This window comes from Heliangelus exortis, chromosome 7, assembly GCF_036169615.1.
Source record: "Heliangelus exortis chromosome 7, bHelExo1.hap1, whole genome shotgun sequence".
NCBI lineage: Eukaryota > Metazoa > Chordata > Aves > Apodiformes > Trochilidae > Heliangelus > Heliangelus exortis.
Genome location: NC_092428.1, coordinates 30535503 through 30561259, shown reverse-complemented (window position 1 = coordinate 30561259; position 25757 = coordinate 30535503). Strand labels below are relative to the sequence as shown.

The window sequence follows — 25757 nt, the reverse complement described above, 5'->3', positions numbered from 1 at the left end:
CTGAGCTGTTGTTGAGTGTAACCCACCAGGGTGGGTAAATAGGACCTGGCTTTTGAAACCTGTAAAGCACAAACACTATTTTTAGGAAATCTTTTCTTATCACAGTTACTTCATATACTTTTGTGACCGCTAATAAACTGTGTGCAGCTTAACCTCCCAGAAGTGTCATCATACATTATTTATTTAGATTTTGATGAGGATCTTTCCTGAGAATCTATTATTATTATCATCATCATCATCATCATACTTCTGGGCCTATGCTTCTCTTTGCAGTGGTAAATTCAGTGATTTCTGGATATACTCTATGTGAGCTATTCAAATGCACATGTCAAAGGTTTTTTCCTACCAAGTTCACTGTTAAGTTGCTGACATCAGTCCAGCAGTTCATTGCTGCTGAAATGAGGTGCTGCAATCACTCCTCTCCATCTCTGGTCTATGCTGGCCAACCATATATTACGCCAGTTTAATTTACTGAGCAGAAGACTTTGCTGAGCAGAAGCAGCTGGTAAAGCCAGCTGGTGCAAGAGTTTTGAGAGAGCCACAAAGTGCAGCTAAGTGGGGAAGATACTAAGTCCTAAAGTGCAATTTCTTTGATTTTGTCACCTTTAATAAGAGTTGATAACCTTGCCTTCCTCTTGGCTCTTCCCACCTCCTACTAGAACAGTTCTTTAAGAAGGAGAAAGTGTAGGATCATGGAAGAGTTTACATCTGAAGACTTTAGGCTCAATTGCAAGTTATTGGTGTTCATCCATAAGCAATTTTATGGTTCTGTTATTCTCATAAGGGAAAAAACCAACACCTGAATGTTTGGAAATATGCATCTCAGGTTTTTCCTTAGCTTATTTGCTACTCTTTTTACCTGAAGTATTACCATAATTTTCTGCCCCTGTACTCAGTGTTGGTGAGACCACACCTTTTTTTGTTCATAACACAGTTCTTCATGTAATAATAGCCTGACATAATCCACGCTTATGAATTCTTGAAGTGATGTTAAATTTTCTACATAATAAATCCAAAACTCTCTGGGTGCAACATGCGTGCATAGCTTGACTGCTGAAAAAGCAGCTTATAAATTCCGCAGCATTTAAAGGCAATAAAAATGAGTTCCCAACAGTCTTAGAGGGAGCCAACTGCGGTGTTCTTTCAAAAAAGGAGAAAAAAAAAACCCAACTTGAGAGTTAGGGAGGATTTAGGAAGTTGCAAAGGAATCTGATACCTTCAAAGCTGTTGCCAATTTTACTCCGAGGAGGTTGAGCTGCATTGCAGTGCTGTCACTTCCACTTCATTCTACTTTGACAGTTTTTGCTGCTGAGTCGTGGCAAGGATGGGATTTGAAGATCATTTGAAATATGTAGGCTTGTAAGTAATGAACGAGGGGAGAAGCAGCTACTTGTGAAATACCAGCCTTACCAAAGAGGGGGAAAAAACCCAACAAGAAATACTGAGTGCTTTTCATTCGCAGGGAAAAGTGAACCCTTCCCTCTACTACCTAAAATCATGAACAGTAGACAAGTAAAGTATTCATAACCTCTATTTTGTAAGAGGACAAGTAGTTGAACTTTTGGAATTGGGTTATGGAGGACTGAAATACTGAGTCTGAATTTTGCACTGATGAAATGAAGACACATCTTCCTCCCCAGCTGACTACTCTTGCCGAACTCTGTTGGCACTTTTTAGATAAGTGGGTTTAGATATGTGGCCTGAAAGGTTTACAAAAAGCTTTTTCGGTATGTGCCATGCCTGAAAGGTTTACAAAAAGGTAATTGTGAGGGTGTTGTCCCTTTTTCATAGCAGTTGAGATGCAGGTAGAGAGAAGTTATGCATTCTAGTGACACCTGATTGCTGCTCCTGGTTTGAAATGATGGAGGTGGAGGATCCTCTTGGGTTGGATCACAGCACACACTCCTGGATAGAGGAAAGAGCAGGATATTTCAGCCTTCCCTTAGGAAAACTTAGCCTGGAGTGGGGTTGACCAAACAGATAAATGAAAGGCAGAGCGAAAACTTGAATTAAGGGTCCATGCCTAGGGCAGTAAGCCTCAGGGAGCCAACTTTGATACCACGTACACTGAGTTGCTGGCACAAAGATTTATTGCCCATAGTAAGGTTCCTGCAGCAGCCCAATATTTCCCTTATTACGTTATGGTCTGTTTACTTAGCTTTCTGCTCTCTGAGACTTGTTGTTTTATTAAATCAAGCAGTGTAGTCCAATTGGAAAAAGTATTTAAGAGATTTTGAAATGCAAAGAGAATTTATTTTCCCTTCAGTGTTCCAGATTTTTTGAGTTGCAGAAAGGCATTTGTTTAATTAGGTCCAGGATAATCTGCATGAAATAGTGAGATTGTTTTTGTGTCATGTCTTAAGGACTATATATATTAAATGTATCTCTATAGGTTTGGGGTTTTTGGTTTTGTTTTTTTTTGGAAATCCATAAATCTCTTTTCTGGGATCTGTTTTATTTTCCTGGATTTTCAGATAAGGAGTAACTTCTTTCTAGACATTCTCCTCTTGGAGAAGCTATATATTTATACAGAGTTTTCATGGACCCTTGAGGGTATTGGGAAACTACATGCAACTTAGTTATTAGGTTTTCAGAGAATTAAAGCATCTTAATTATTAACTTAATACTAAGTGATAAAAAACCTTCAGGTTTGTATGTACCTCCAGCACATTTCTTATCCTCTCTCCTTTCAAGATTGAAAGAGCCAACATTTATATTTTTTCAACTTTGATACAAATGTGAACTGCAAGGTTACAAATGCTGTGAAAATGAGCATTATAGTAGAAGCACTGGCAGAATCTTTGTAAAAATGCCATTTTCCTTGTGCCAGTAAAATGAAAAGCAAAGTTGTTTTGGAATCCATTGACACAACTGTTTCAAAAATAAATGTGAAAATCCTGCAAACAAACATAGGATATGTAAAAAATGCCTTTTGTTGCATAAAGATGCCATGTAAATTGCTAGAATGCGAATACAAGAACAAACAAGAGGCTTTTCCTTGAATCTTCTTTTTTTCAAAATACTGTTTTCCTGAGCTCTATTAGCCAATCTGTGTACAACAGCTGGGCCTGATTTCTGTAGAATTCCAGTGTCCATGAATATTAACAAGAAACCTGTTAAATAAAGGATCTTTTAGTTACTTTTATTTGAATTTCAGGTCTGTCAGTTGTCAGGACAAAACATGAAAGGGGAGATGTTTTTAAGCATGCCATGGTGTTTTGCATTTTTGCTACTTGTGGATTTTTCTTAATCATTATTTTTCAGGTTATTATCTGTGGTTTTTTTAATCACTAATTTGGGTTTATTATCTTTATTTTTTACTTGATGGAAGTCAAGTCCTTTAAATACATTCTTTAATAAGAGCCAGGTAGCTGTAAAATATTTCAATATGAAGAGGTAAAATGAATGTAAGAATTGTATTCAGCAGTAATTAGTCTCTTCTTTCCTTTCACAGGGAAATTGCTTTCACGAGGCAACTTCATGAAAAAGCTCCTGATCTCTGTTTTTATTATATGGGTTTCTACATTCACTCATGCCCCAAAATGAGATACAAGGTAAAGTGTGTGTTTTTACTTATTTCCTTAGTGTTATTCAAAGCATTTGACAGTGTTCATAGTAATGTAATATTTTCTAATTACCCTTTTGGATTTTCACATAGACTTTACATGGTTAAATCTGAATGTTCATTACTATTTAACTTGGCTTAGGATTATTTTTTTGTTGTTGTTAATTTAGCTGCGTGTGGCATTTATTACAACTTGGCTTCAAAACAATTCAAAAGGAGAGGTTTTCAAAGTTGTCAGATAATAGTTTGTCATTTGGTTACCTGGCTATCTCATGTTTACAGCATATCTTCCAGCAGACTAAAATTGTCCCTTTTTAAGGTATGTGTTTCTGTGGAACTGTTGCTTAGTGACTGCAGGCAGTGATAAGGTGCCTTCATGCTCTTGGCTGTACTTGGGTTTTTTCTTTTTTTTACTTTTTTGTCTTTTTTTCTTTCCTTCTTTTTTTCTTTTTTTCTGGGAGCTGACCTCTATATCCACTACACATTTATAATATTTATTATAATGTGGTACCTCTTTGTTGGGCCTGTGCTATTATATGAAAATCATTGTATCAAGAATATAAGATTGAAAACTAAAAGCATTGTGGCAGTCTTAAATAATGGACATTGAATAAATGGGAGTGGGAGTATTGTAGTGACTTTTTCTTTTCTTTTTTTCCCCCCCTACAAAGCATCCATATCTTCCCTTGCTTACACTTAACTATCCAATGTGGCTGTGATTTTGTAAAATATATATTTTAGTTTTCTAATAGCCTATACATTTCAGTATGCTTAGGTAACTAAATATGAGAATTACTGAGGGTGGGGAGAAGAAATCCTGTGTATATTTAGAACACACACAACAGTAGGCAAGTAATGCTCTTTGTTGGGAGAGCAGTTATTTAGTAAATGAATTGCAAAGGGTTTCTGCTTTATTTCCTATTTCCTTTCCTGTGCATCTTTGCTTTACAAGTGGCCAAATGAAATGTAATTGAAAATCAGGTTGACATTAATTCTCTAGTTCCATTTTCCCCTCCCTGCAATAGAACTCCGGAAACAAATTTGAGAGCTGAGGTCTGAGATGTGTCTGGATAATGCCACTGCTCTTGGGAAGTGATTGGTAGTGGTAGAGCTGGGTGGCTAAGTACTGATTTTGTGGATTAAGTAATTTCAGTAATGCCTGGTTGACTTAGAGGCATTACATGTTGAAAAAATTGCTTTATTGCAATTTAATAGAGATGTTAAAGGCTCCCTTCCCTTAATGATATTAGTGTGGAACAAAGAAAGGCAGGCTGGAGGTAGCTGTTATTAAGCTGATGCCAGGTAAGCAAATTAAATGCAGGAAAGGAAGGAGCAGAAGAGCTAGGTGTTGGTTTTTATCCTCTGCTTGTAATTTTCTTTGCAAATTATTTGTTCTAGGATGTGTAGAACTGGAGTTTAGGCACCAGTTCACTCCTTTATATAAGGAGCTTAAGAATTCATTCATGGTACACGTATTTACAGTGAAGTCACAGCATTTTGGAAATTGTTTGGAATTTTCCTTCTCCTCAGAGATTTATGAGCACTGGAAATGCCTAAGCTGGCATTACTATTTGATATTTTGATGGAAACACAGCAGTTGTGTGCAGCAGTCTCTCTTCTGCTGATTGAGCATGATGGAGCATGCACTGGGGCATGTAAGGAACAGTGGCTTTATGATGCTGATTTAAGGAGTTTGACAGTGTCCACTTTGCATGGAGTGAACCTCAGCCTGCTGAACAAGACATGGTTGGAGTAATTTGGGACCTGTGGATGACCTCTTGTACTCATATTACAATCCAGGACTGCTGCATTAACACAGGCCACATGAGGACATAGCAGGATATTTTGATTTTTAACCCATGTGACTGCAGATTGGAGGTAGAGGTATACAACAGCAAGCACTAAAAACTTGTTCTCCATGGCTGCTTTCTTGGAATGCAAATTGTAGACATTTCTTCTGGATTCTGACTTGTTTGTGGATGTAAAGTAATAGCCAAACATCAGGTTTTGAGGCATGGGTAATGAGTGATCAAACCTATCAGTCCCTTAGCTCCTCCCTTCTGTATCAGATCATCTTATGTCCTGTGATCTAAGGAGGTCCAAGGCATTGACAGATTATTTTGTTGAAGTTTTACCTTTAATAAAGCTGCTGGTATGCTTCTGCTTTCTATCCAGTTCTTCACATGATACTTCAGCCGTTAGCCAAGAAAATGTCTTTGAGCAGACACTTTCTGATATGGCTGAATGTTTTTAGCTGCCTCTGAGCATCTCGAATTGAGCTGGCAGAGACAGTGTTATCAGACTTCTTAACCCAAAGTATTCTATTTCCATGAATGATACAATTTGGAAAATAAATATTTTGTTGTCCAGTTGAAGATCAGATGCTTGAGTATCCTGGAAGAGGATTCCCAAGTCAGGATTCCTGTGGCTCTCTAATGGAGTTGAGGAATTCTGGATTATTGGGCAGGAAGTTCAATGGTTAATAGGTATCATTTCACCCCATGGATGAGACATAATTAAAGAAATTTTTAAAAACAAAGCTCCCTTCCCTTTCCTTTCATTCTCCAACAGCTTGTGTTTGATTGCAATGTGATTTTAAAACAATGGAGCACTGGTGAAATTATTTAGGATGGGGGAAGGGAACATATTGCAATATTAGGCTATTTCTTAATTCCCAGATTCTGTTAGCTCTGTTCTGAAGTATGGGTATGAAGTATTTCTGAACTGGTTAAAAAAAGAAAAAATCTACATTAAATTGAGACAAAAGGATTTCTGTATTAACATGGAACTATATTAACATGGAAAAATGCTATGAAATACCTTAAGCAATGGCTTTGATCCATCTTTTTCTGGGTAGGTTAGGGTAATACAAGATGGAAATGGTTCTCTGAAGGAATTCATGACCTTGTGGTAAAACTCTTCAGGCTCCTTCAGATGTGGTAGTTCTTATGTTGGAAAATCGTCTCCTGGAAAATTTTCCAGGACTCGTAAGATGCAAAGTGGTTTTCCTAATGCATTTTGGAGTTTGTGATAAAATTTTTAGTGTAAGAAAGTGCTTTATTTCAGGCTGCTCTTGGTCTCGCGTCTCATGTGTTTAAGTAGAGTACTTGTACTCATTAATGCTTTTCCATTAAAGACCTTGGTTTATAAGCATAGTTACAGAATTATGGAAATAAAAGAACCAGTTCTAGTTTACAGCCTTATCAGAGAAATGCTTGAGAGGGTCTTGGGATTTTCCCCCTCTATTGGTACTCTGTCTTTTTTATCAAGTTTACTTGATATCCAAGTAAAAATTTACTCGGGGACTCCAGGTTACTAAATTCACATTTTCCAGTTGCTGCTGAACTCCTTGAGAGCCTTTCTGTTCTTTTCATTACAGTTCTTTGATGCTGATTTTGTGTCTTGTGGTGAGTGACACTTAAATAGATTTTGGATTTGTGCTTCTGGTGTAAATAATAAATGTATGAGCTGCCCTGTGTTTGCCAGTTAAACCCCTGAACATTCTACATCAAGTTCACCTCTGAGGTCTTATATTGGGATCATTGCTTTTGGGTTTTCTGAGGCAGGGGAATACTGCAATAGGGGCACATATTTTTTCTTGTTTTGGTCAATCATCTGCTATCCCTGAAGTCGCTGTGCTGAGCCTGTAAATAACCATCAGCCCACTTTGAAGTGTGTAGTGTTTAATGTTTTCTTGCTTTATTATCTCTGTGCACCATTTTAAGACTGTCCTATGATGAGAAGAGGTGTTTTGACTGAAATCTTTATCCAGACTTGTATGCAGGCCAAAATAAATGGAATTATTTCAAACAGTCTCCTTTGGTATCAAGGCATGGCCAGACTTCAGATAGATGGAATACTAGAAAGAGTTCTGAAATGTCAGAAAAGAAACAAAAGGCTGATTCATCTGTGATTAATCATTCCTAAACTAAATACCTCGGACTGACTGTGGTCGTAAGTTGTGCCCCTGGAATTTTATGGCACTTTAGAGCCAATTTCTTTGGCTGCTTTCAGCACTGCTCCTCCTGCGGCAGTGAAATTCATCCATCCAGTGGATGGAAGCCTGGGCTTCCACCTCCATAGCATCCACACCTGTCCTCACCCTCTTGCCATTTGTGGCTTTGGAATTGAGTTATTAAGCTTGGATTTGGCAAATAAGATGAAGTGTGTGAGGGAAAGAGACTTAATGTGATGTGACTTAATGTGCTTCTCTGTGATTTGGGGATACCAGCACTCACTGTCATGGTTCTGCCACCAAACAGCAGACAAAAACGTGTCACACAAAAAGAGCTTGCATGTTTATACCTCTGTGCCTGGTCTCTTTTATTCAGCATGTAATGAAGTTGATAGCAGCTGTCAGCCTGCTTTTCTCCCTGCTGTTACTCTTTGCCTTGATAATGGGAAAAGATGATAAGCTGAGAGTGCTTTGGAGGACTGGAGTTGCTCTGCTCAACTCTGTTAGCACTTTTAGCAATGGCTTTTTCAGGATTAATATTGTCTGTTTATAGGAAGAAGTATGCATTTAAAAGAGTACAAAACATAAACAGGTCAACTAAATATTCTGCAGTCAGGACTTGTTAGAGAGTGCCAAGTTGTTGCTTGCAGTACCACTTGTTAATGAAGAACTAAAATATCTGGGTCAAAAAGCCATTATCTACTCTAAGAAAGCAATAAAGGTTTTGGAAACACACTGATTTTGTTTTTTTAAATTTTTTTTGTGTGTGTGAGATTGTTAAACAACAACAAAAATAAACAAAAGGCAGAAACATGCAATTATAATAAATCCCTGAAAATGATGAGTTGCAGAAGTGGGGGGAAAAAAATCCCTATTTATCTATGTGTCTTGTTAACATTATTTTTGACTCTCTCTCCTCTTCCTTCATTCTTTCCTTTTCTTCACCAGACTTTCCTCCCTCCCCTACATTAGCATCAGGAGCTGAGATTGAACATTCATTTCTCCAGAGCTCTGAACTTCTCCCATGTGTTCCTTCTAATGGTTTGGGTTAGACTACTCGACTTATATTGAAGTTTTGGAATTAAAACCCAAAGGGATTCTGAGAAGTCTTTTCAAGTGGCTGGCCAAGACTTCCAAAAGCATCTTGGATGATTGACTCTGTTTACATGTGTTAAACACTTCTGAAAATCAAGTTGCTTTAATATTCAAGTTGTAACTAGTGCAAGAAGTCCTTATCTTTCTACATAAATTTTATCACATGTTTTGACTAAAAGGTTGGCTGCCTGGTGGTTGGATCTGATCAGTTCTGTGCTATATTCAGGGTTGCAGTGTCCCTTGCAAAGTGCTCCTTCCCCCTTTATTTTCCTTTTATTTTATTTTGTTCCTGTCTTCCATAAAAGCTTTCTCACCTTTCCTCATCTGGAAGACTCTTAGTAACTACTTAAGAGTCCACACAGAGTAAATGGAACTAAACCTGCTGGAATAAACATCTCTGAGAAAGTGGGGCAGAGGAAAAAATACCAGTGGTGAAAAATTCTTAGTTCTTTGGGTTTTGAAGTAGTGCTAGTGATAAATATTTAAAAGTATTTCTTATGTACTTTGAACATCATCTTACAAAGTGTTTGAGGTTGCTTTTAGGGTTGTTTTGTTTTCTTTTGTTTCTTTTGAGCCATTTCTAGGTAATTGTGAAAATGATATTGGTATGAGCATCAAAAGGCAGGAATAAGGATCTTCTCTGTTCTGGATAGCAGCAGCTGTTACTGGGTGCTGATAGTGGATTTCCACTGAAAATATAATTAAATATAATATAAAATAATAAATATGATAATAATAATTAATACAATAGAATTAATAAAAGCAGAATATCAGTTCCTGTGTTGCCTTTGTGGAAAGTTAAGTTAGTCAATGCAATTAATTCTTTATTTTTTTCCTAAGATGCTTTTTTATGTTGTGTAATTGTTAGATGGTTACAGTTTTTCCTTGGTGCGAGTGCAAAACCTGTGCTGAATTTCACACAGCATTTGCGGGCTTAAAACCAGTTGGAATCCTGTTTTGTTTTGGTTTTCTGCTGGAAACAGATACAGATACCAACCATGTCTTTTTTCTTAACTTTATTTTTCCCTTTAAAATATTTTCAATCAGGATTTTTTTTTTTTTGTTGGTCTGTTAGAGCTCCCTTAAGAACAATGTGAACACGTCCCTGGGCCTTGCTTTTTCTAATTTTGGAAATGTGGGTTTCTTTTCAGTTGTTTACTTGAAATGTAAGATGATTGAAGTGTAGCAGAACTGAAGTGAAAGTAATGTGTATTTTTATGCCTGTTTGTATTATTTGTAGACTTTTATTAGGGTGAAAAGAAATATCTGTTTTATAGGTCTTATCTGACCTTGGAAGTGAAAAAGTCTTTTTCTCATTACTGCACCTTGAGAAAATAAACATGTGTCCAAAAGCAAAAAATTTCAGGGTGTATGTTATACAAGCTTTGAAGGAATTGTATCTGAAAGTAATTTTCAGAGTGAATTGTGAGAAGTGGCTTTTCTGCAGTTTCAGCTGTATACCTGTAGCTTTTCATTTGATGGGTCTTTAATTACAAATTTCCTCAAATTAAGTAACCATTTTTGGGGGGAGTGCTTTGCTTCTCTATGCTGGAGAATTAATTGTTATTAAATAGGAATAGAGCCTCTAAAACTCTCCATTTGTTACCTTCTCTATGAGACCTGGATCAGGTTATGTTATTTTCATACAATCTTTAGAAAACCAAAGTCATCCTCCACCCAAAACCAATGAAATGAACCCCCCCACAAGAATCATTTCCTATATCAGTTATTTCAGAGAAATGTTCAAAGTAATACTCTGTGTCTTTTAAGTATATATGAGGTGATTTAAGTATCATACTAGAATGTTGGTGGTTTAATGTTTGTGATGATGAGAATATTAATGCTGTTAATTATTTTGATAGGTATCACTGGAGATTCTTTGTTCCGCATACAGCAGGAGCATGTTTGTGCATAAGTAGAGATAAATTAAGGATTTGTTTTGAAGAATAAACAAAAAAGTGCATTAGGGATGGTATTAACTTCCTACATGGGTACAGCAATTAGGATAAGTTCTACACCTTTTACTTGTTACAGGAATTTTATTAGTTTGGGACAACTTTCCTATAGGTGTGTGAGGCTGAAGTAAAATCTGAAATCTTACCTTCCTTTTATTAAAGGTCAAGAATAAGAGGTAGAATTTGTTAAGTTGTAGCCCAGTTCTGTACTGATGGAGGTTTTATGTTGTTAGAGGTATTTGACATGCCTGTCAAAAAGAACTGCTAAAAAAGATTTATTCAGGATCATGTTAACAGTCCTGAGGCAAAGCATCTTCTGAATGACTGTAGCTGGTGGAAATCTATCATGTCTAATTCATGCATAGCCATAAATTCACTGCTTATTGCTGACTTGCATGAAATCTTTTTTGAAAGCTTATTTGGGGACTGCACAGCAGCCATTAGCAATTAAAGTGAAAATTGCAAACTCTGCAATATGTAGACAAAAGAGGTGTGACGTTTGGTTGGGTTTTCTTTTGAGGGGAAATATATTGTAGAGTTCACATGATATTAATTTTGCTCCCTTATCTGAGGGATGAGATCACAACTCAGGTTTTAAAAATTTCCAATAATAGGTGTATAAATCCAATAATTTTGTGTAATTTTTAAGTTTTTAACAAAAAAAAGAATGAATATAATGCTGTTTTGTCAGCTCCACTCTTCTTTTGTCGATTTCATCATTTTGGGATGGTTCTCAAACACTAATGAACATTTATTACTTATGAATTTTGTCTGTCTACTTGTCTCTTTGTACCTAAAAATGAGTGAATTTTACTATCTGGAGATGCACTTATATAATGCCACAATGCAAAAGTGATGAGGAAGGTAACTCTGCTCTTCACTTTTCCTAACATCATCTCTGCGTGAAGTTGGTCACAGCCATCTTAGTTTGCAAGTGCTGGGCAAAATGTCAAAGTTGTTGTGTCCTGGAAAAAAAAATCAGCCCTGGAAATCCATCCCTGAGGTGTAAGTCATTAAAACACTGCTTAGAATTAAGCTGTTCACCACATTTATTGAAACTGGCAACACTTGGATCTCTCATTTAACTTCCAATCCGATTTGTCTGTCTATTGAATTCTTTCTCATTTTTGCTCTTTTGCTGATTCTGTTAGCTCTAATTAGACAATATTGTCAAGTGGAATTTATTTGGCCTGAAAGCCAGGAGCTCCTGCTTTCCCTGGCTCTGCCCTGCTTCACCTTGTGGTCTTTACAGTAGGAGTTGGCTGACAAGCCAGGTAATCTGCACAAGAGATGTATTTTTCTCCAATTTTCCAGGAAAGATTTAATGGGAGATACTTTAATGAGGTCTGGTTTTACCAAGACCTCATTAATTTTCCAGAGGTATCACAGTACACTGCTCTGAAATGTTACATTTAATCTGGACCAACAGTTCATTATTTGGAATGATTATTTGTTTTCTTTGTCTGAGTTGGTTTTACTGGTGACTGTACTGAGTCTCCAAGTAAAAGTATATTAATAAAGTACTATTATTTATCCTCAATCCTGATTATAAACACAACATTCCTAACAGTCTAATTTGCCATATTTTAAACATCAGTGTTTGGATGGGTATGGACCCATATAAGAGGAATGGTTTGGAGCCAGGAGGGACTAGGGAAATGTAGTCCATTCCTTTTTTCAAGGAATCATGTAGTCCATTCCCTTTTTTCAAAGTTTTTTTTCACGTTTGACCAGAATTTTTCTACCTAAACAATATTCCATTTTGTCCTACTTATCATGGACATTAAACCCCCTCTGTGTTATTTCTTCTCTTATTTTTTGACACTTTTCTTTCTAAACCTGCCATCATGTCTGCATTTCTGTCTTAGAGAATAACACCTAAAATTAGGCCTTCTGCCTAAGACCCTCAAATGCTGACATCAGCTTCTACCATTGTTTGTCTGAGTTATTGCCTCTGGAGGCAAGGAGAAAGGGTGGAAAGGAGGAAAAATGGGAATTGTGTGAGGACAAAGTTTTCTGAGTGGGCTAAATTGGGATTTGGGATGAGTTATTTTTAGTGTTAAGGTTTGTGAATAAGTGACAAGGAAAGCACATACTCCAGTTTAGCAAAGTCTGTTAAAAGTTGCATTTTTTTCTTTCAGGAGGTAATACTGCATTAAATGAGGTGAAAAAAAACAGGGGATTTTATGGTTGCTCCTTACGGTGACTATGGCAGTCTACTGGATGAGTTTTATTTTATCTTCTTGTAGTAAATTGTTATTTATAGTGTTATAGTAAATACTATAGGTTTCCCAGAGAAGCTGTGGCTGCCCCATCCCTGGCAGTGTCTCAGCCCAGGTTGGATGGGGCGTGGAGCAACCTCGGCTGTGGGAGGTGTCCCTGCCCATGGCAGGAGGATGGAACTGGATGAGCTTTAAGGTCCCTTCCATCCCAAACCAGTTTGGGATTCTATGATACAGAAAATGCTGGAAGTGGCAGCTAAAAGAAAGCAAAAATTAAGAATAAGCAAAACCCAGAGTCAAGACATGTTAGGACTGGATTGCAGGTGATGGTAATGAATGGTATTTTCACCCCAGCAGTGTATCAGTGGTAGGGGAGGAGCTGGCTTTGTGTTATTCTGTGGTAACCACCACCAGTATTCAGATGTAAATAATCTAAACCCAAATCTTTACTCTCTTTAATTGGCATTAGAGGCTTGTGGAGACTGGAAAGTTCTTGGGTGGTGCTGGCTTTCCATGAAGGCTCTGAGGAGGGTCAGTGGAGAAGCCGAAAATTGCTGTTACAACTTCTTTGAAGAATTTTCTTAATCTAATAGAACCAATTCCCAAAGGCTTTTTGAAGGTTACCTTTTTGAAGGTTGGGGAGGCCTGGGTGGACCTGGGAGCTTGGCAAACTGTTGTCTTTTGAGTGTGAAACTACAAAAAAATCCCCACAACTCTGCCCCAAGGTTTCTGCCCCAAAAGCACTGCCCCAAACTTTATTTTATTGTTTTCAACTGAATAACTGGACTGTTCTAAAAGGAATGACTGCGACTTTTAAGAGTAGTTATTTGCTGTGTTAGTTGTGTAACTTTGGGATTCTTAGTAGAAAGGTTTCAAGGGAGTAGATGATGTTTTTTTAATAGAATATTATGCTGTTTGCTTCCTTTCCCTTTCTTGCGTGGAATAAAAATGTTTTCACAAATAACACTGAGCTAGAAGGACAAAAAAAGGATGTGAAAATGACCCCATTGTCAGCTAACTGAAGAAGAATGAATGGGTTCATGGAGCAAAAGTACAGAGGAACCAAATTCTCTGTTCAACCCCACGCAAGTGCGCTGTTGTTTTATGCGTGGACAGAAGACAAGATGAGCTTTTTGTTCCACTGATTTTATTTATTTATTTAAGATATTGAGGCTAGTGCTCTGCAGGGCTACTTAGTGCTAAGATGGTCAGATCGTTGACCCATAATTTATTTTATGATTTTTTTTTTACATTTCTTTCTTTTTAGTCTTTACCAATCAGTGTGGCTTGCTGCTAATTGTTTTTAATTATCTTCCATTTAGGAGAAAGGAGAAAAAAGCAGAATACTACAGAATATATTTTTTTTTGGTGTGGGGGTTGTGTCTTGCTACTCTTTCCATCCTCCCTTTGTATCTTAGAGTAGCAGGGAAGGACACTGTGTAAAAAGCCACAGTGCCAGCAGAGAGCCATGGAACTGAGCAATCTGAGGATGCTGCGCAGGGAGCTCAGGAGGGAAGGGCTCCATACAGAGAAGCTTTGGGGCTTTCCACCCCAAATCCTGCTAAATTAGGTGTGTCATTGAGACAGGATCCAAAGGACAGCACCTGTGTGGCCAAAGTTGTTGCAAGATGGTATTTTGTGTTTCTCATAAATCATTGTGTGGTTCCAATAGATCCCTGACTGAAACTTTATTTTTGAAGATAACTTAGTTTCTTTCTCAGGATTGTGTCTGGTTTGCTGTTTGTGGCTGATTGATGGCTTAATGGGATTTAAAAGCACAAAATGACAAATCAGTGAAGAACCTCTGTACATGAAATGTCTTCTTGATTGCAGTGATGACCAAATTGTTAGTTCTCAAATGTCTGTACTAACAGCCCCACCTTCTGATGAAGTTTTAAATGCTCATTCACCTCCTTTATTCATAATGTGAGAAAAAGTTCAATGTGATAGTCCAAGAAAAAAGACTCCCTCAACCCAGTAACCATGAAGATGGAAAACTCAGTTGTGAAAGCCTTGGATCCAACCTGAAGAGGAGGCAGAAAAGTTTGGAAACATTAAAATTATTGTGTCAATGCTTACTGGCATACGAAGGCAGGCATTTAAGTATTGAGATACTTGTTTGTCTGGTTTAGAAATGTGCTAAAAATAGATGGAGGTGGATTCATGTTTTTTGGGGTGCATGTGCAACGTGGAACAATGTGGAGTTTTATTGCTTTTAAAATACAGCAAAATTGTTGCTTGGACAATTTTTCAATTCTTTTAATTCTGAAAAGGGAGGATTATGAACTGTTATAATAGCAAAAAAGTGCTGGATTTTTATAAGTGCAATTTTCCTTTTAATACTCCCCATATCCTATGTTTGGATGTATGTTTATTATACCCTTGAATTACCAGGCTTTGGTATGATCAAGTTTTAATATCTGGTGGAGTTACTGATCCCACTCCATTTGCCTCCAAACTTGTTTTCTTCTGTGAAGTTTATTATAAAGAAAAGAATTTCCAGATATCTGGCCTGAAGAGAAAACTGAAGTATTGATGTTTCAGAGCAAAGACTTAGGGGATACATCATGTTCAGCAGTGTTTGCCTGAACATGCAAATAGATATTTGTGTACCTTTTAATGGCAATAATTTGGATGCAAGCATAATAGTGAATCTGTTCTAGCCAGCAATGAGAATAGTGTTGGGCAGTTTTACAGAGGCACGTGCATGCACGTGTGCATTTACATTGCTAATAAATACAAAATCTCCACACAGAATGACTGCTACAGAATTTGCTATTGTAATTTCATTTTATTCACTTTTGTGTAAAAAAGATGGGCTTATTTGACAAGAATTCTCGTGTGAAGTGTTTAATATTTTGTTTATAATTAAGGAGACAGTATTCACAAGCATAAGGAGGAGTTTGAAAACAAGTCAATGTCAGAAAGAACATTCTGAAAGCACACAATTATTTTTATTATATTATGTCCTCGGGCAGTTGCAAAATAGCTTGACAAAAATTCTATACATCTCTCTATCTGCCCATATTTTCTGTGTCTTATTCCTACAATTGTTTGGTGATCCTATATTTGGATTCTTTCACCACTTACTTATATTTAGCACGGTCCCAGAGGGACTCAAATGCACTGAAGCTGAGAAACCCAGGGGCTCTCCCAGTTTAATATTTCTTCTGGCAACACACAGAGCTTCAGCCTGGTTTCCAGGTTGGAGTGGAGAGGCTGAGGAGATGAACAGAGCCTGGATGCTGCTTTCTGCACCATTGGGGTTTTTGGCCCTTGCAATGGGGGTTTGTGTTTTGGAGGCTACACACCATCACTTCTCTGGTGACAGCATTTGTACATCCTTACAGCCCAGATTTTTGTCTCCTTTGGAGGCAGTGAGATGAATCCTGGCTGCAGCTGAGCTGTGTGGTTGCTGAGCTGGTCCCAAGGTGCAGGAGGATGCTCTCCTGCTGAGGAGGGGCTCCTGGCAGAGCACACCAAGTCCCTGTTTACAGATTCTCTTCTCCCAGCAAACAAAGCAAGCTTGTTTAACAAACACTTGACAAACAAAAGGGACCTAAAATTAGAATGCTTATTTTACGAATTAAAATTTGCTGTGAAAATAAACATTTTTAGGGACAATAGAGGAAAGTTCTTTCAGAGTGAACTTCTGGTGGCCCAGCGTTTTTCTGCAGATCCTTGTTGATCCTTTGGACAGATGGCTGTTGCTTTCCATGCTGTTAAGTTTTAAGTTCTAACACATGCTTGAAATACTGTGGCAAAGCCCTTTTATTTATTTATTCATTTTTTTTAATCTGCAGTCGTAGGGACGCAAGCAGGTTTAGATTTTTTTGGCAGAGGTATGTTAACTCTGTCCTAATATAAATTGCAGACACTTAAAAACTGAGATTTATCATATCCTGGTTTTGTCCATTGGATTTTTAGTCTGAATGACATCTTTTTGTGTGTGTTAAGGATCTGTTAACTTCAATTTCACAGTATCATCTGGTCAAGATGTTGCTGGAACAGTTTATACTAATAAATTTTCCTCTGTTGTTTTTTTTTTTTTTCTGTGTTAGACTACAACTTCTTTCTTCTGTCTTAAAATTACTCTAACACCTATTTGTGTATATGTACCACTGTTGCTGAAATTGTTTCTTCACTACTTGGTTGTCTGTATTTCAGTGTTGAATGGCTAAAGGTAAAGTATTTGGCTTTTACTCATTTTTTTCGTTATTAGACTTGAAAAAAAATCACATGTACCATATATTGACAAAAAGCTTTTAAGTTAAAAATCCTGTACTGGTCTGAATATTATCTCTTGTTCTTAGATGTATGAAATCAAATGGAAATTAAAAAAGTGGAGTGGCAGTTCTTAAAGTCACATTGTTTTTTCAACTTGACTTAGTTGCATAAATACGGTAAATGCTTTTGAAAATCCCATGTAGCATAACTTAATCTAAAATTCTTGTGCCTGAATTCTTAATTAGGAGTATATTTCAACTCATGATTATTAGTGTTTCACAATTTGGAAAGCTGTTAATTAGTCTAGGGTCTTCAAATATTCCCCAGACTGAGTCAAGAGCTGGACGTGAAGGTGAAGTATAAAATTATTTATTCAGTATAAGGCTACCATCAAGCCAGACCTTCCTGAGTAGGTCTTATTTTCTTGCCCTGAGAGTCCTGTCTAAATAGAATTTTGGCAAATTGTGTGTGTTTGGGGCTGAGTTTTTGCGAACCCCACCAGAGGCAGAAGCAGCACTTGGGGAAAGTCGAGTACCGAGGTTGTGTTGCTGGTGGTGTGATGGGCAGAGTGGGAATGAAGAGATAGATAATTAATTAGCAGGAGGGGTGCTGCAGGAGGATAAAGGGTTGAGTTTTGGAACTAGGAGAAGGGAAGGTTTGGGGCTATGGGGAAAACTTTCAGAAGAGTTGCTGGAGAGAGACTTGGGAAGGTGGGGAAGGTTTGGGCACTGATGGGGAAGGTGACACAAGGGGTTTGGACTGAACCACAGAAGTTGATCTGGAGATAGACACAGTGGTGAAAAGGGCTAAAAATACAGAGAAATTCATGGACAGGAAGAAATACAGGTTTCTGTACAGTGCACAGTGGTGAACAGTTTTAGACAGAGGCCAAGAAGCTATGGTTGGGTTACTTTGTAAGAGGAATGCATGTGTTAGGTATCTATAAAAAGAGTAAATTGGAGACTTGATAGATACCTGAAAAGCAACTGCTGTGTCTTGCTGTAGAATGTACCTGCTTTTCTCTTGAGTTATCTCTTAGGATTATTCAGGGTTGTTACTGCTTTAAAAGTTGAGAAAAACCAGATTTGAGTTGAAGTGAGTCATATGAGTAAGGGTAGCAGGTTTAGTCCCTGCTCTCTTTTAATCATCATAAAGGATTAAAAAGATAATTTGCATTGGTTTACTTTTTGGTCCATCATAATCACATTAAAGAAAAAAAAATCCTAAAAAATTATGCCCACTGCCCTCACACCCATTCCTTTTATGCTGCTGGTTTAGTTCTAGTGAATGTTAATGTTCCAGTTCCCTGTGCAGTTGTACAGAGAAATATTTTAAAACACGCTCCCTTTCATTTAAATTCTATCAATTTAATTTTGTGCTTGACTGTAGGTTTTCCCTATTAAATAAACATGGTCTGCAGTGTTTTTACTTTGATACCAGATAGTAGAAGCCTTTTTTGACAGGACATTAATTGAGCTTTCCTGCAGAGTATGTCTGTAAGCTGCCTAGATTAATGCTGTTTTTTAGATTTGATTCCAGCTAGTGAGCTATTAATGAATGTTTAATGTTATTTGATATCAGGGTGACATTTTTGTGTATCTAAGAATAAAGTGTGCCTATGATATCTTATGTTGTGCATATTTTCCCTGCGATTATTTCACTGTATGTCCAATATAATGAAATAAACTTTAATACTTAATTTCGTATTTTTAATTTAATGAACTAAAAAATATTGTCAGTTTATGGCAGCTCTTCAAGAAAAGAGATGAGATCCACATGATTGAACAGTCAGGTTTTTTTTTTCCTTTTGCTTCTCACAGCTGCCAAAATAAACCCCTTTTGAGATAGACCAAAGTCAACATAGTTGGTGTGTCTCTAATGAAAGCATTCCTCCTGAGGCCCCTACTTGGGTTTTATCTTTTTATCATAGTTTTTCTTTTTTTAAAGTTCTCTTTCCAAGTTTAATGCTAGGGTCTCCTTAAGAATCTCTGCAGCAGATTTAAAGTAAACAAGACCATTTCAGTTCTCAGATGATTTTTATTCCCCAAAACTTTTGTTTTTTGAAGTAAAAGCACAAAGCATATTACTTTTTTCCCTGTAATATACTTGATATTTTTTCAAGTTGTTGTAAAAGCTGGCTAAAATTCAGGCTTAACTCTTCTTTCTGTTTTCCACTTTTTCAAACTGTGCTGCTTTTTAAAAGATTCCTGAGTAGCATCTCTGTGGGCAGAAAATAGAATCATGTCACTGTTCTACCTATTTAGTATCACTGATATTAAATAATAATAAATGAGAAAGAAGGAATTGAAATTGTAGCTGTAGGTTTAATATTCTTGGTGGCAATCTCTGGAATCCGAGCCAGAAATGTACATACTGATTTTCTTGTCAGAACCACCCCATATCAGCAGCTCCTTTATTTTTGTGTGCCAATAACAACACCAATAATAATGATGATGATGATAATAAGAGAATCTTGGGAAATACAAAGGCAAATAGTTTGATGATGTAAAAGTGCTCAGAAAATATGCTTTAAAAGTGACCCTAATTTTATACAAGCTTTTTTTTGAGTAGCTACATACTTGTAGTATTTCTCTTTGTTTTCAGTTTCAGGATTTGTATTCATACTTGTCTGTCATTTGGATATTATTATTTCAGCTTAGGGCAGTTCAGGATCCATAATTTCTGTCACCAAAAGTTTGGAGCCAGCGTGCAGTAGCTGGGGGAAGGTAAATAATGCTCCTTATTGGTCTTGAAGGGACTTTTTTGTAATGTTTTGTACTGTTGTCTCTCCAGATACCTGGCTTTGAGCAGCCTTATACCTGTCACTTCCCAGGTTTGGGGCTTAGATTTCTATTTATTACACAGCATCCCCAAAGGGAAAGGGCAACAGTGAATGGTTTATATAATTCTCTCTGCTCAAACTTGCAAAAAAAATATTTAAAAATCATAAATTTATATTTACTACAATGTTTCTATTGTATAATCTGGAAACTGAATAAATACATTGTGTGGAAGAAACAGTGGGAATTTGGGAAGTCAGGAGTGGCTGGGAAGTGTAGCTGGAGAGGGATCTATGATGGGTGGAAAGAACACTTGAATTTCAGATGGTTTTCCCCATCTCTGTCTCTGCCAAAAGGGACATGAAGTTGGGGTTGTTTTCAGACAATAGCTTATGAACTTCCCAAGCAAATTCAGCCTGGCTGAATTTAGATTATTTAGATTAAGCTAAATAATTATTTATTTAGATTATTAAATTTAGATTATTATTTAGATTTAGATTATTATTTAGATTATTATTATTTAGATTATTATTTAGATTATTTATTTAGATTAAGCTTGCTGATTATTTAGATTAAGCTTGCTGAGGTCTAAGAACAGTAAAAGTAGTGGTGACTTCAGACTGACTGAACACTGAGACACTGTCCTCAGGGACACTGTAAAAACCTTCTGAAACATTCTTTTTTTTTTTTTGTATTGAGTGAAGAATACCTAAGTATGAATATGCAGTCAATATTTGTAGGAAACTATTTGTTTCCTACTAGCCCTAACGCATGTAGGAAACAAGAACCATAACTGTTTTCTCCTTGGAAACAGTTTATCATTAATTATTTCTATTAATACTTTACATTGAACTGAGAAATAAACAGGAAAAAAGGAAAAATTTTCAGATTGCATTGCTTTGGTCAGTCAGCTTAAGGATTGTTGGGCACATTTAAAAATAAAATGTCAAAAAAATATCTCTCATGACAAATTAACTGATGTGTGGTACACTTTTACTTGAATTGAAGCATGAAAAATTTGCATTTTACTTACAGAATGTAAGTCATAGACTTCTCAAAAGAAGTGTGAATTTTATGAGCTAGAAAATTAATTTTGCTTATTGTTCCTGCCATTATGATTACAAGGATTACAATGCATTTTTCTTTAAGAACAGGTTGCAAAGCTCTCACGAATGCAACTCATGGGCCTAAAAAATGTTGATGGCATAATTAATTTAAAGTTTGCTTTGGATAAAACCAAGTTGCGTGAGACTGGCAGTGAAGTATCAGCCTGTCTGAACCTGCATCTCCAAGGTTAAATCCAAATTGATTGTTATTCATTAAATTACTCACAAACAATACATTTGCTGATTTAACTCCTTTCCTGCATATACCTGTGTGCTGAATACTTTTGTTGGTCAATCTGAAGATCCCAATCATCTCTCATTGATACTCCTCATTTTAGGGTTTTTTCATCTGTGTGTTTAAAACACACTTCAAAAAAACCCAAACAACCTGGTGACTATGAGACAGGAGTGAATTTTGCATGGGTTGTTTTGGTTTATTTTGTGTTTTTAAGTCTTTCAGGCCCTCCACAGCTGGGTCCCACATGAGGCAGTGCTGAGGCTTGGGAGCACAAAGGGATTCCGAGGTTTGGGCTGGGGCGCAGGCGGTGTTTGGGTAGTTCCCTCCAAAGAGCTCTCCTGGGGATCAATCAAATCGATTTCTGTTGATGTTAGAAAATCAGGGAGCCAAGGGGCTGCTGTAGGATTTTTGCTGCTGGGATTCCAGCAGGGTTGTCTTGCATTGCAGAGGCTGAATTGAATAAAGCTGCAGGCCCCAGCGCTGCTGCTCGGGCGGCGTTGCCTCTCTGCTGGGTGGCTGCTGATAATTTGGGGTTGCTTTGGTTTTCAGCAGTTGCTTCTTTTTTTAAGCAGTTAGCTGGGAATGGAGATGAAGGCAGTCTTAACTGGCTTTTATTAAAAGATCGATGGGGCTTATTGTGAAAAAATAGAATACAGATGTAAACTGTACCTGATAAAAGAATTAAATGTGTGTTTAACCTTCCGATTTTGTTTTTTCAGTGCTACTGGTGCTTGACCTCCTCCAGTTTTGAGACTATTCTCCTTCTTGCTTCTACTTTTTAGATTTTACTCACACTACAAAAACAAACTCTGCTGGTGTTTTTCATCTCAAGTGCTTACCAAATCCCTCAGATTTTACAAAATATTTTAGAAATAATCTCCAGACTAAAGTCTCATTAAAACCTTTGCCCTTCCCGTGGCAACTTCTCTTCAGAGAAGTTCTGGTCAGTTCTGATTTGGAAACTGCAAAAACAAAGAATATCATCGTGTGAAGTATTAATTTATTCTTGGCAGCTTCAATGTAAAATTTATTTCCAGAAGTTTCCAATTAAAATTCAACATGTCTGGTGTTAAAAGGGAAAGCACCCTAAAGGCTCCTTCTTTTATATTATATAGAAAGAAAAATGTCCCAAAGATTAGTGACAAGAGGTACTTTTTAATTGAACAGTCACATTTATACTGTAGTGAGCTGACTTGGTTGAAGAAGCCTCATGCTCAGGAATTTCTGAGCTGTACCAATTTTCAGTATTTGATAGATAAGTCAGGTGTCCTCCTTTTGGTTTTCTTTATATCTTTATTATACTTTGTGCTCTCATAGTCCTTGAACCAATGCTGTTTGGATGTGTTTTCCCTGTGGCCCTTTCCCTCCTGTTTCAAAGGAGAGATTGTGCAATTCTCTTGTGTTGAGAATTTAAATACAATTCTGTTGTATTTAGAACTGGAAAGAGGACAGATTGAATAGGATGGATAAAGGTATAGAATGCCTTAAGCAACAGGATGCAGTAAAGAATTTAAGTCCCTTCAGACTGATGGAGGTACTGGTTTTGTCTGTAAAATCATGAGTAGTATGAAGATAAATAAAACAAGTGTTCACTGCATTTCTGTTACTGAGGTAGGGGTGCTCATCAAACAGAGCTAAAGTTTGCAGGCTGAAGTAAATCACAGAAGTTTTTTAGGATAATTGAATGGCAAAATGCATTCTTACTGAGGTTATCTGCTTGTGGAAGGATCTGCATTAAACTGTTGGAGGTCAAGAGTATTGGCAAAGTAGCATCACATACTTGCTCTGGTCTTTGTGTCTTCACTGAATATTTCCCATTGTTGGCTGTCAGAATTTGGAGTATTTGACTGTAGCAGAAACATCTGGGATGACCCACAGTGGTTATGTTATAACAGCTCAGAATGTGTTAATATTCTGTCTCAAGAAGGGTGCTTCTGGATGTCTATGAAAAATTATGGAATTTTAGGCAAATGTTTTGGGGTTTTTTTTTAATTTCCCATTTCTAAATAACACATTTGACATCGTGTTGGATATTCCTCAAGATAGTGTAGATGCACAGAGAGAAATATGTGTGGCTGCTGTACACAGATGGAGTGGGGTTTCACCAGCAGGTGGTATTGGATTTATGAAGCTGAAACATAAGAGGAGTGCTTAGGGATGGTCTGTAAGATGATGCTTTTTGTTCAAAGTCTTGCAGTTAAGTATTCCCAAGATGGTCTGGACAGCATAAGCAGTGCTACTGTGCAAGAGCTTTTTTTTATTATGAGAAAAGAAAGCAAAATGTTTTCAGTTGTGGAATTTTACCATCGAGAGCATTACTTCTGAAATGTGTGCTAATTTAGCTCTGAAGCCAAAAAGAAATTCTTTTCAAAAACACTTCTGCAAATATGATGAAGTTTTTCTGCTGTGATGAATAGTTCTGAAACAGTTCCCTTTGGGACATCCACTTTCTGTAGATACCCTTTCTATTTTGGATTTATGTTGGGAGTATACTGCAAATCAATAATATTAAGAATATAGGAATATAAATAGCATGCTTAGAGGCTTTTTTTTTTTAGATGATATAATAGTTTTAGTGTGAATAATGAAATGTGAACATTTTTTCTAGTAGTACTGATGCTCCTGTACATGAGGCAGAATCTGGCTGGGTTCTTGCATTCAGATTTTTTCACAGTCTAGGAATAAGGAGAGGGTGGAAGTGAGGTGGATTAATTGTTTATTTTCATGCTGAGTTTTACGATTTTAAGAGAGTAAATAAATTGAGAGTAAGTGTTTAAGGGAAGGTGGAAAAAAAAAGGACAGAAGCCCATAGAAATTATTCCATCTTATTGAACTAATTCTGTGGATTCCCTTTTTAAATCTAGCAATATAGAGACAGTGCAAACATCATCCACTGGGAAACATCCCTCTGGATGTCTCCATCTACCCACTTCCTCCACTGAGTGAGTCATGGGATGTGAGTTTAACCAGCAGAGTAAATAAAATGTCTTTACAGAAGGAATATCTTATTTCTAATATGTTTGGAAATACTTTTTGAATGGGAAGGCATAGAAGAGCATCAGTGGCTTGTTTAATTTTTACCTCTAATTACATTTCATGTCACTCATCAGTGGTGCCTCTTTCCTGTCTGTCATCATCACCTCAGCCTCACACATCTTCAGGGGAGTTTATTACCAAATTCTAAATTTCAGGGGAAGAAACCCTCTAAAGGAAGTTACCTCAGAACTCTTGCTTCCTTTTTTAACTCTTAATTAGGGTATCTTGATGTCTAAAATAAATGCTGAATCTACAGTGGATAATCAGATTTTCCCATTGCTGTTTTGCTCAGTCAAAAAGCACTTTTTTGTTATAGCCAAACTAGTCATGCTGCAATGTGGTTGATTAAGTACATTCCATTTTATGACAGAATATGACATTACAGAAAGAACTGGGAAATTTACAACCAGTCCGTGTAGTGGTGGAATTTTTTCATGTGTGGTTTTCACAAATGGGATATATTTCAGTATCTCGTGTTTCAGAATCTTCAGTGTCTTTTGGAAAAACTAGATGGCTGAGCAATCTTTACTTACACCCGTGGGTATGTCCATGCTACTAGGAGAAACTAAATTGCAACCTTGTAGTTTCTATGCTTAAGCGACACCTCTGAAAGAGGATTACTTGGCTATGATTCTATTTCTGCCTTTTTGGCCAGAAGAGAAAATGTCTTTAAATCAACAAGTAATTATGTTCCAATTTTTTATATTTCTTTTAGGTCTGACTGAAAATACCTATTTTTTCCCCAGGTCCTCAAATTATTTCATCTGAATACTGGTGACTAAAAGTGCTCTTTAAACATTACCTTAACATACTGGTCTTGCATGCCATGTCATAGCAGTTTGTTAATGGCATTTCCATTCTCTGGCTTTAGAGGATTTTCTATGGCCATGAGGTTTCTCCATGGAATTGGAGGAATATTGTTTTAACTTGATGTAGAAATTTCCAATTAATTAAAAAACAGAATGAAAAGAAGCCCAAACAAACAAAAGCAAACAAACAAAACCACACTGGTAGCTACTGGTCAGTTCTGGATGTTGTTCAAATAAGAACATCAGAGACATGCATACTCATTTCAGAAAAATACATCAGGTATTTGACAAGGTTCAATAGGAAGCTTGGTTTTTGCTTTTTTTTTCATGTAGTTATTTATGACTTGGTTTTTATCAGAGATAATTTTTCTGTTCCTTAGAATAGAAAACAATTTCCCAATTTATGTGGGAAATGCATAATAACGATAAAGAGTTAATTCTAGTGTAAATATTGAACCATAGAATGAATAATAGACTGGTTTAGGTTAGAGGAGACCTTCAAAATCAGCTTCCATGGGCAGGGACACCTCCCAGCAGACCAGGTTGATCCAAATCCCATCCAACCTGGCCTTGAACACTTCGGAGTAGTCACAGCTTCTCTGGGCAACCTGGACTAGGGTCTGAACACTTAGAGAATAACAGGAATTGGCAATCTCTGCAAAAACGGAAAAAATGGTTCTTCTGATTTTCCCAAAAATGGGTGTTGCTGCATCTGGATGTGTCTAGAAGAAGCAGAGCCTAGCTTGTGAATGCCACTTTTCCAAATGTG

General features: G+C 37.0%; 1 protein-coding gene across 5 annotated transcripts in view; it reads left to right on the top strand.

Annotated features, from left to right (window-relative positions):
* Window positions 1-25757, top strand: part of ATE1 (arginyltransferase 1) — a 76959-nt gene that overhangs the window by 30192 nt on the left and 21010 nt on the right. For all 5 annotated transcript variants that reach the window (XM_071749624.1, XM_071749623.1, XM_071749625.1 and 2 more), the window contains one exon: window positions 3455-3554. In XM_071749624.1, coding sequence (XP_071605725.1) covers window positions 3455-3554 — 100 coding nt within the window. The remainder of the gene's footprint in view (window positions 1-3454; window positions 3555-25757) is intronic.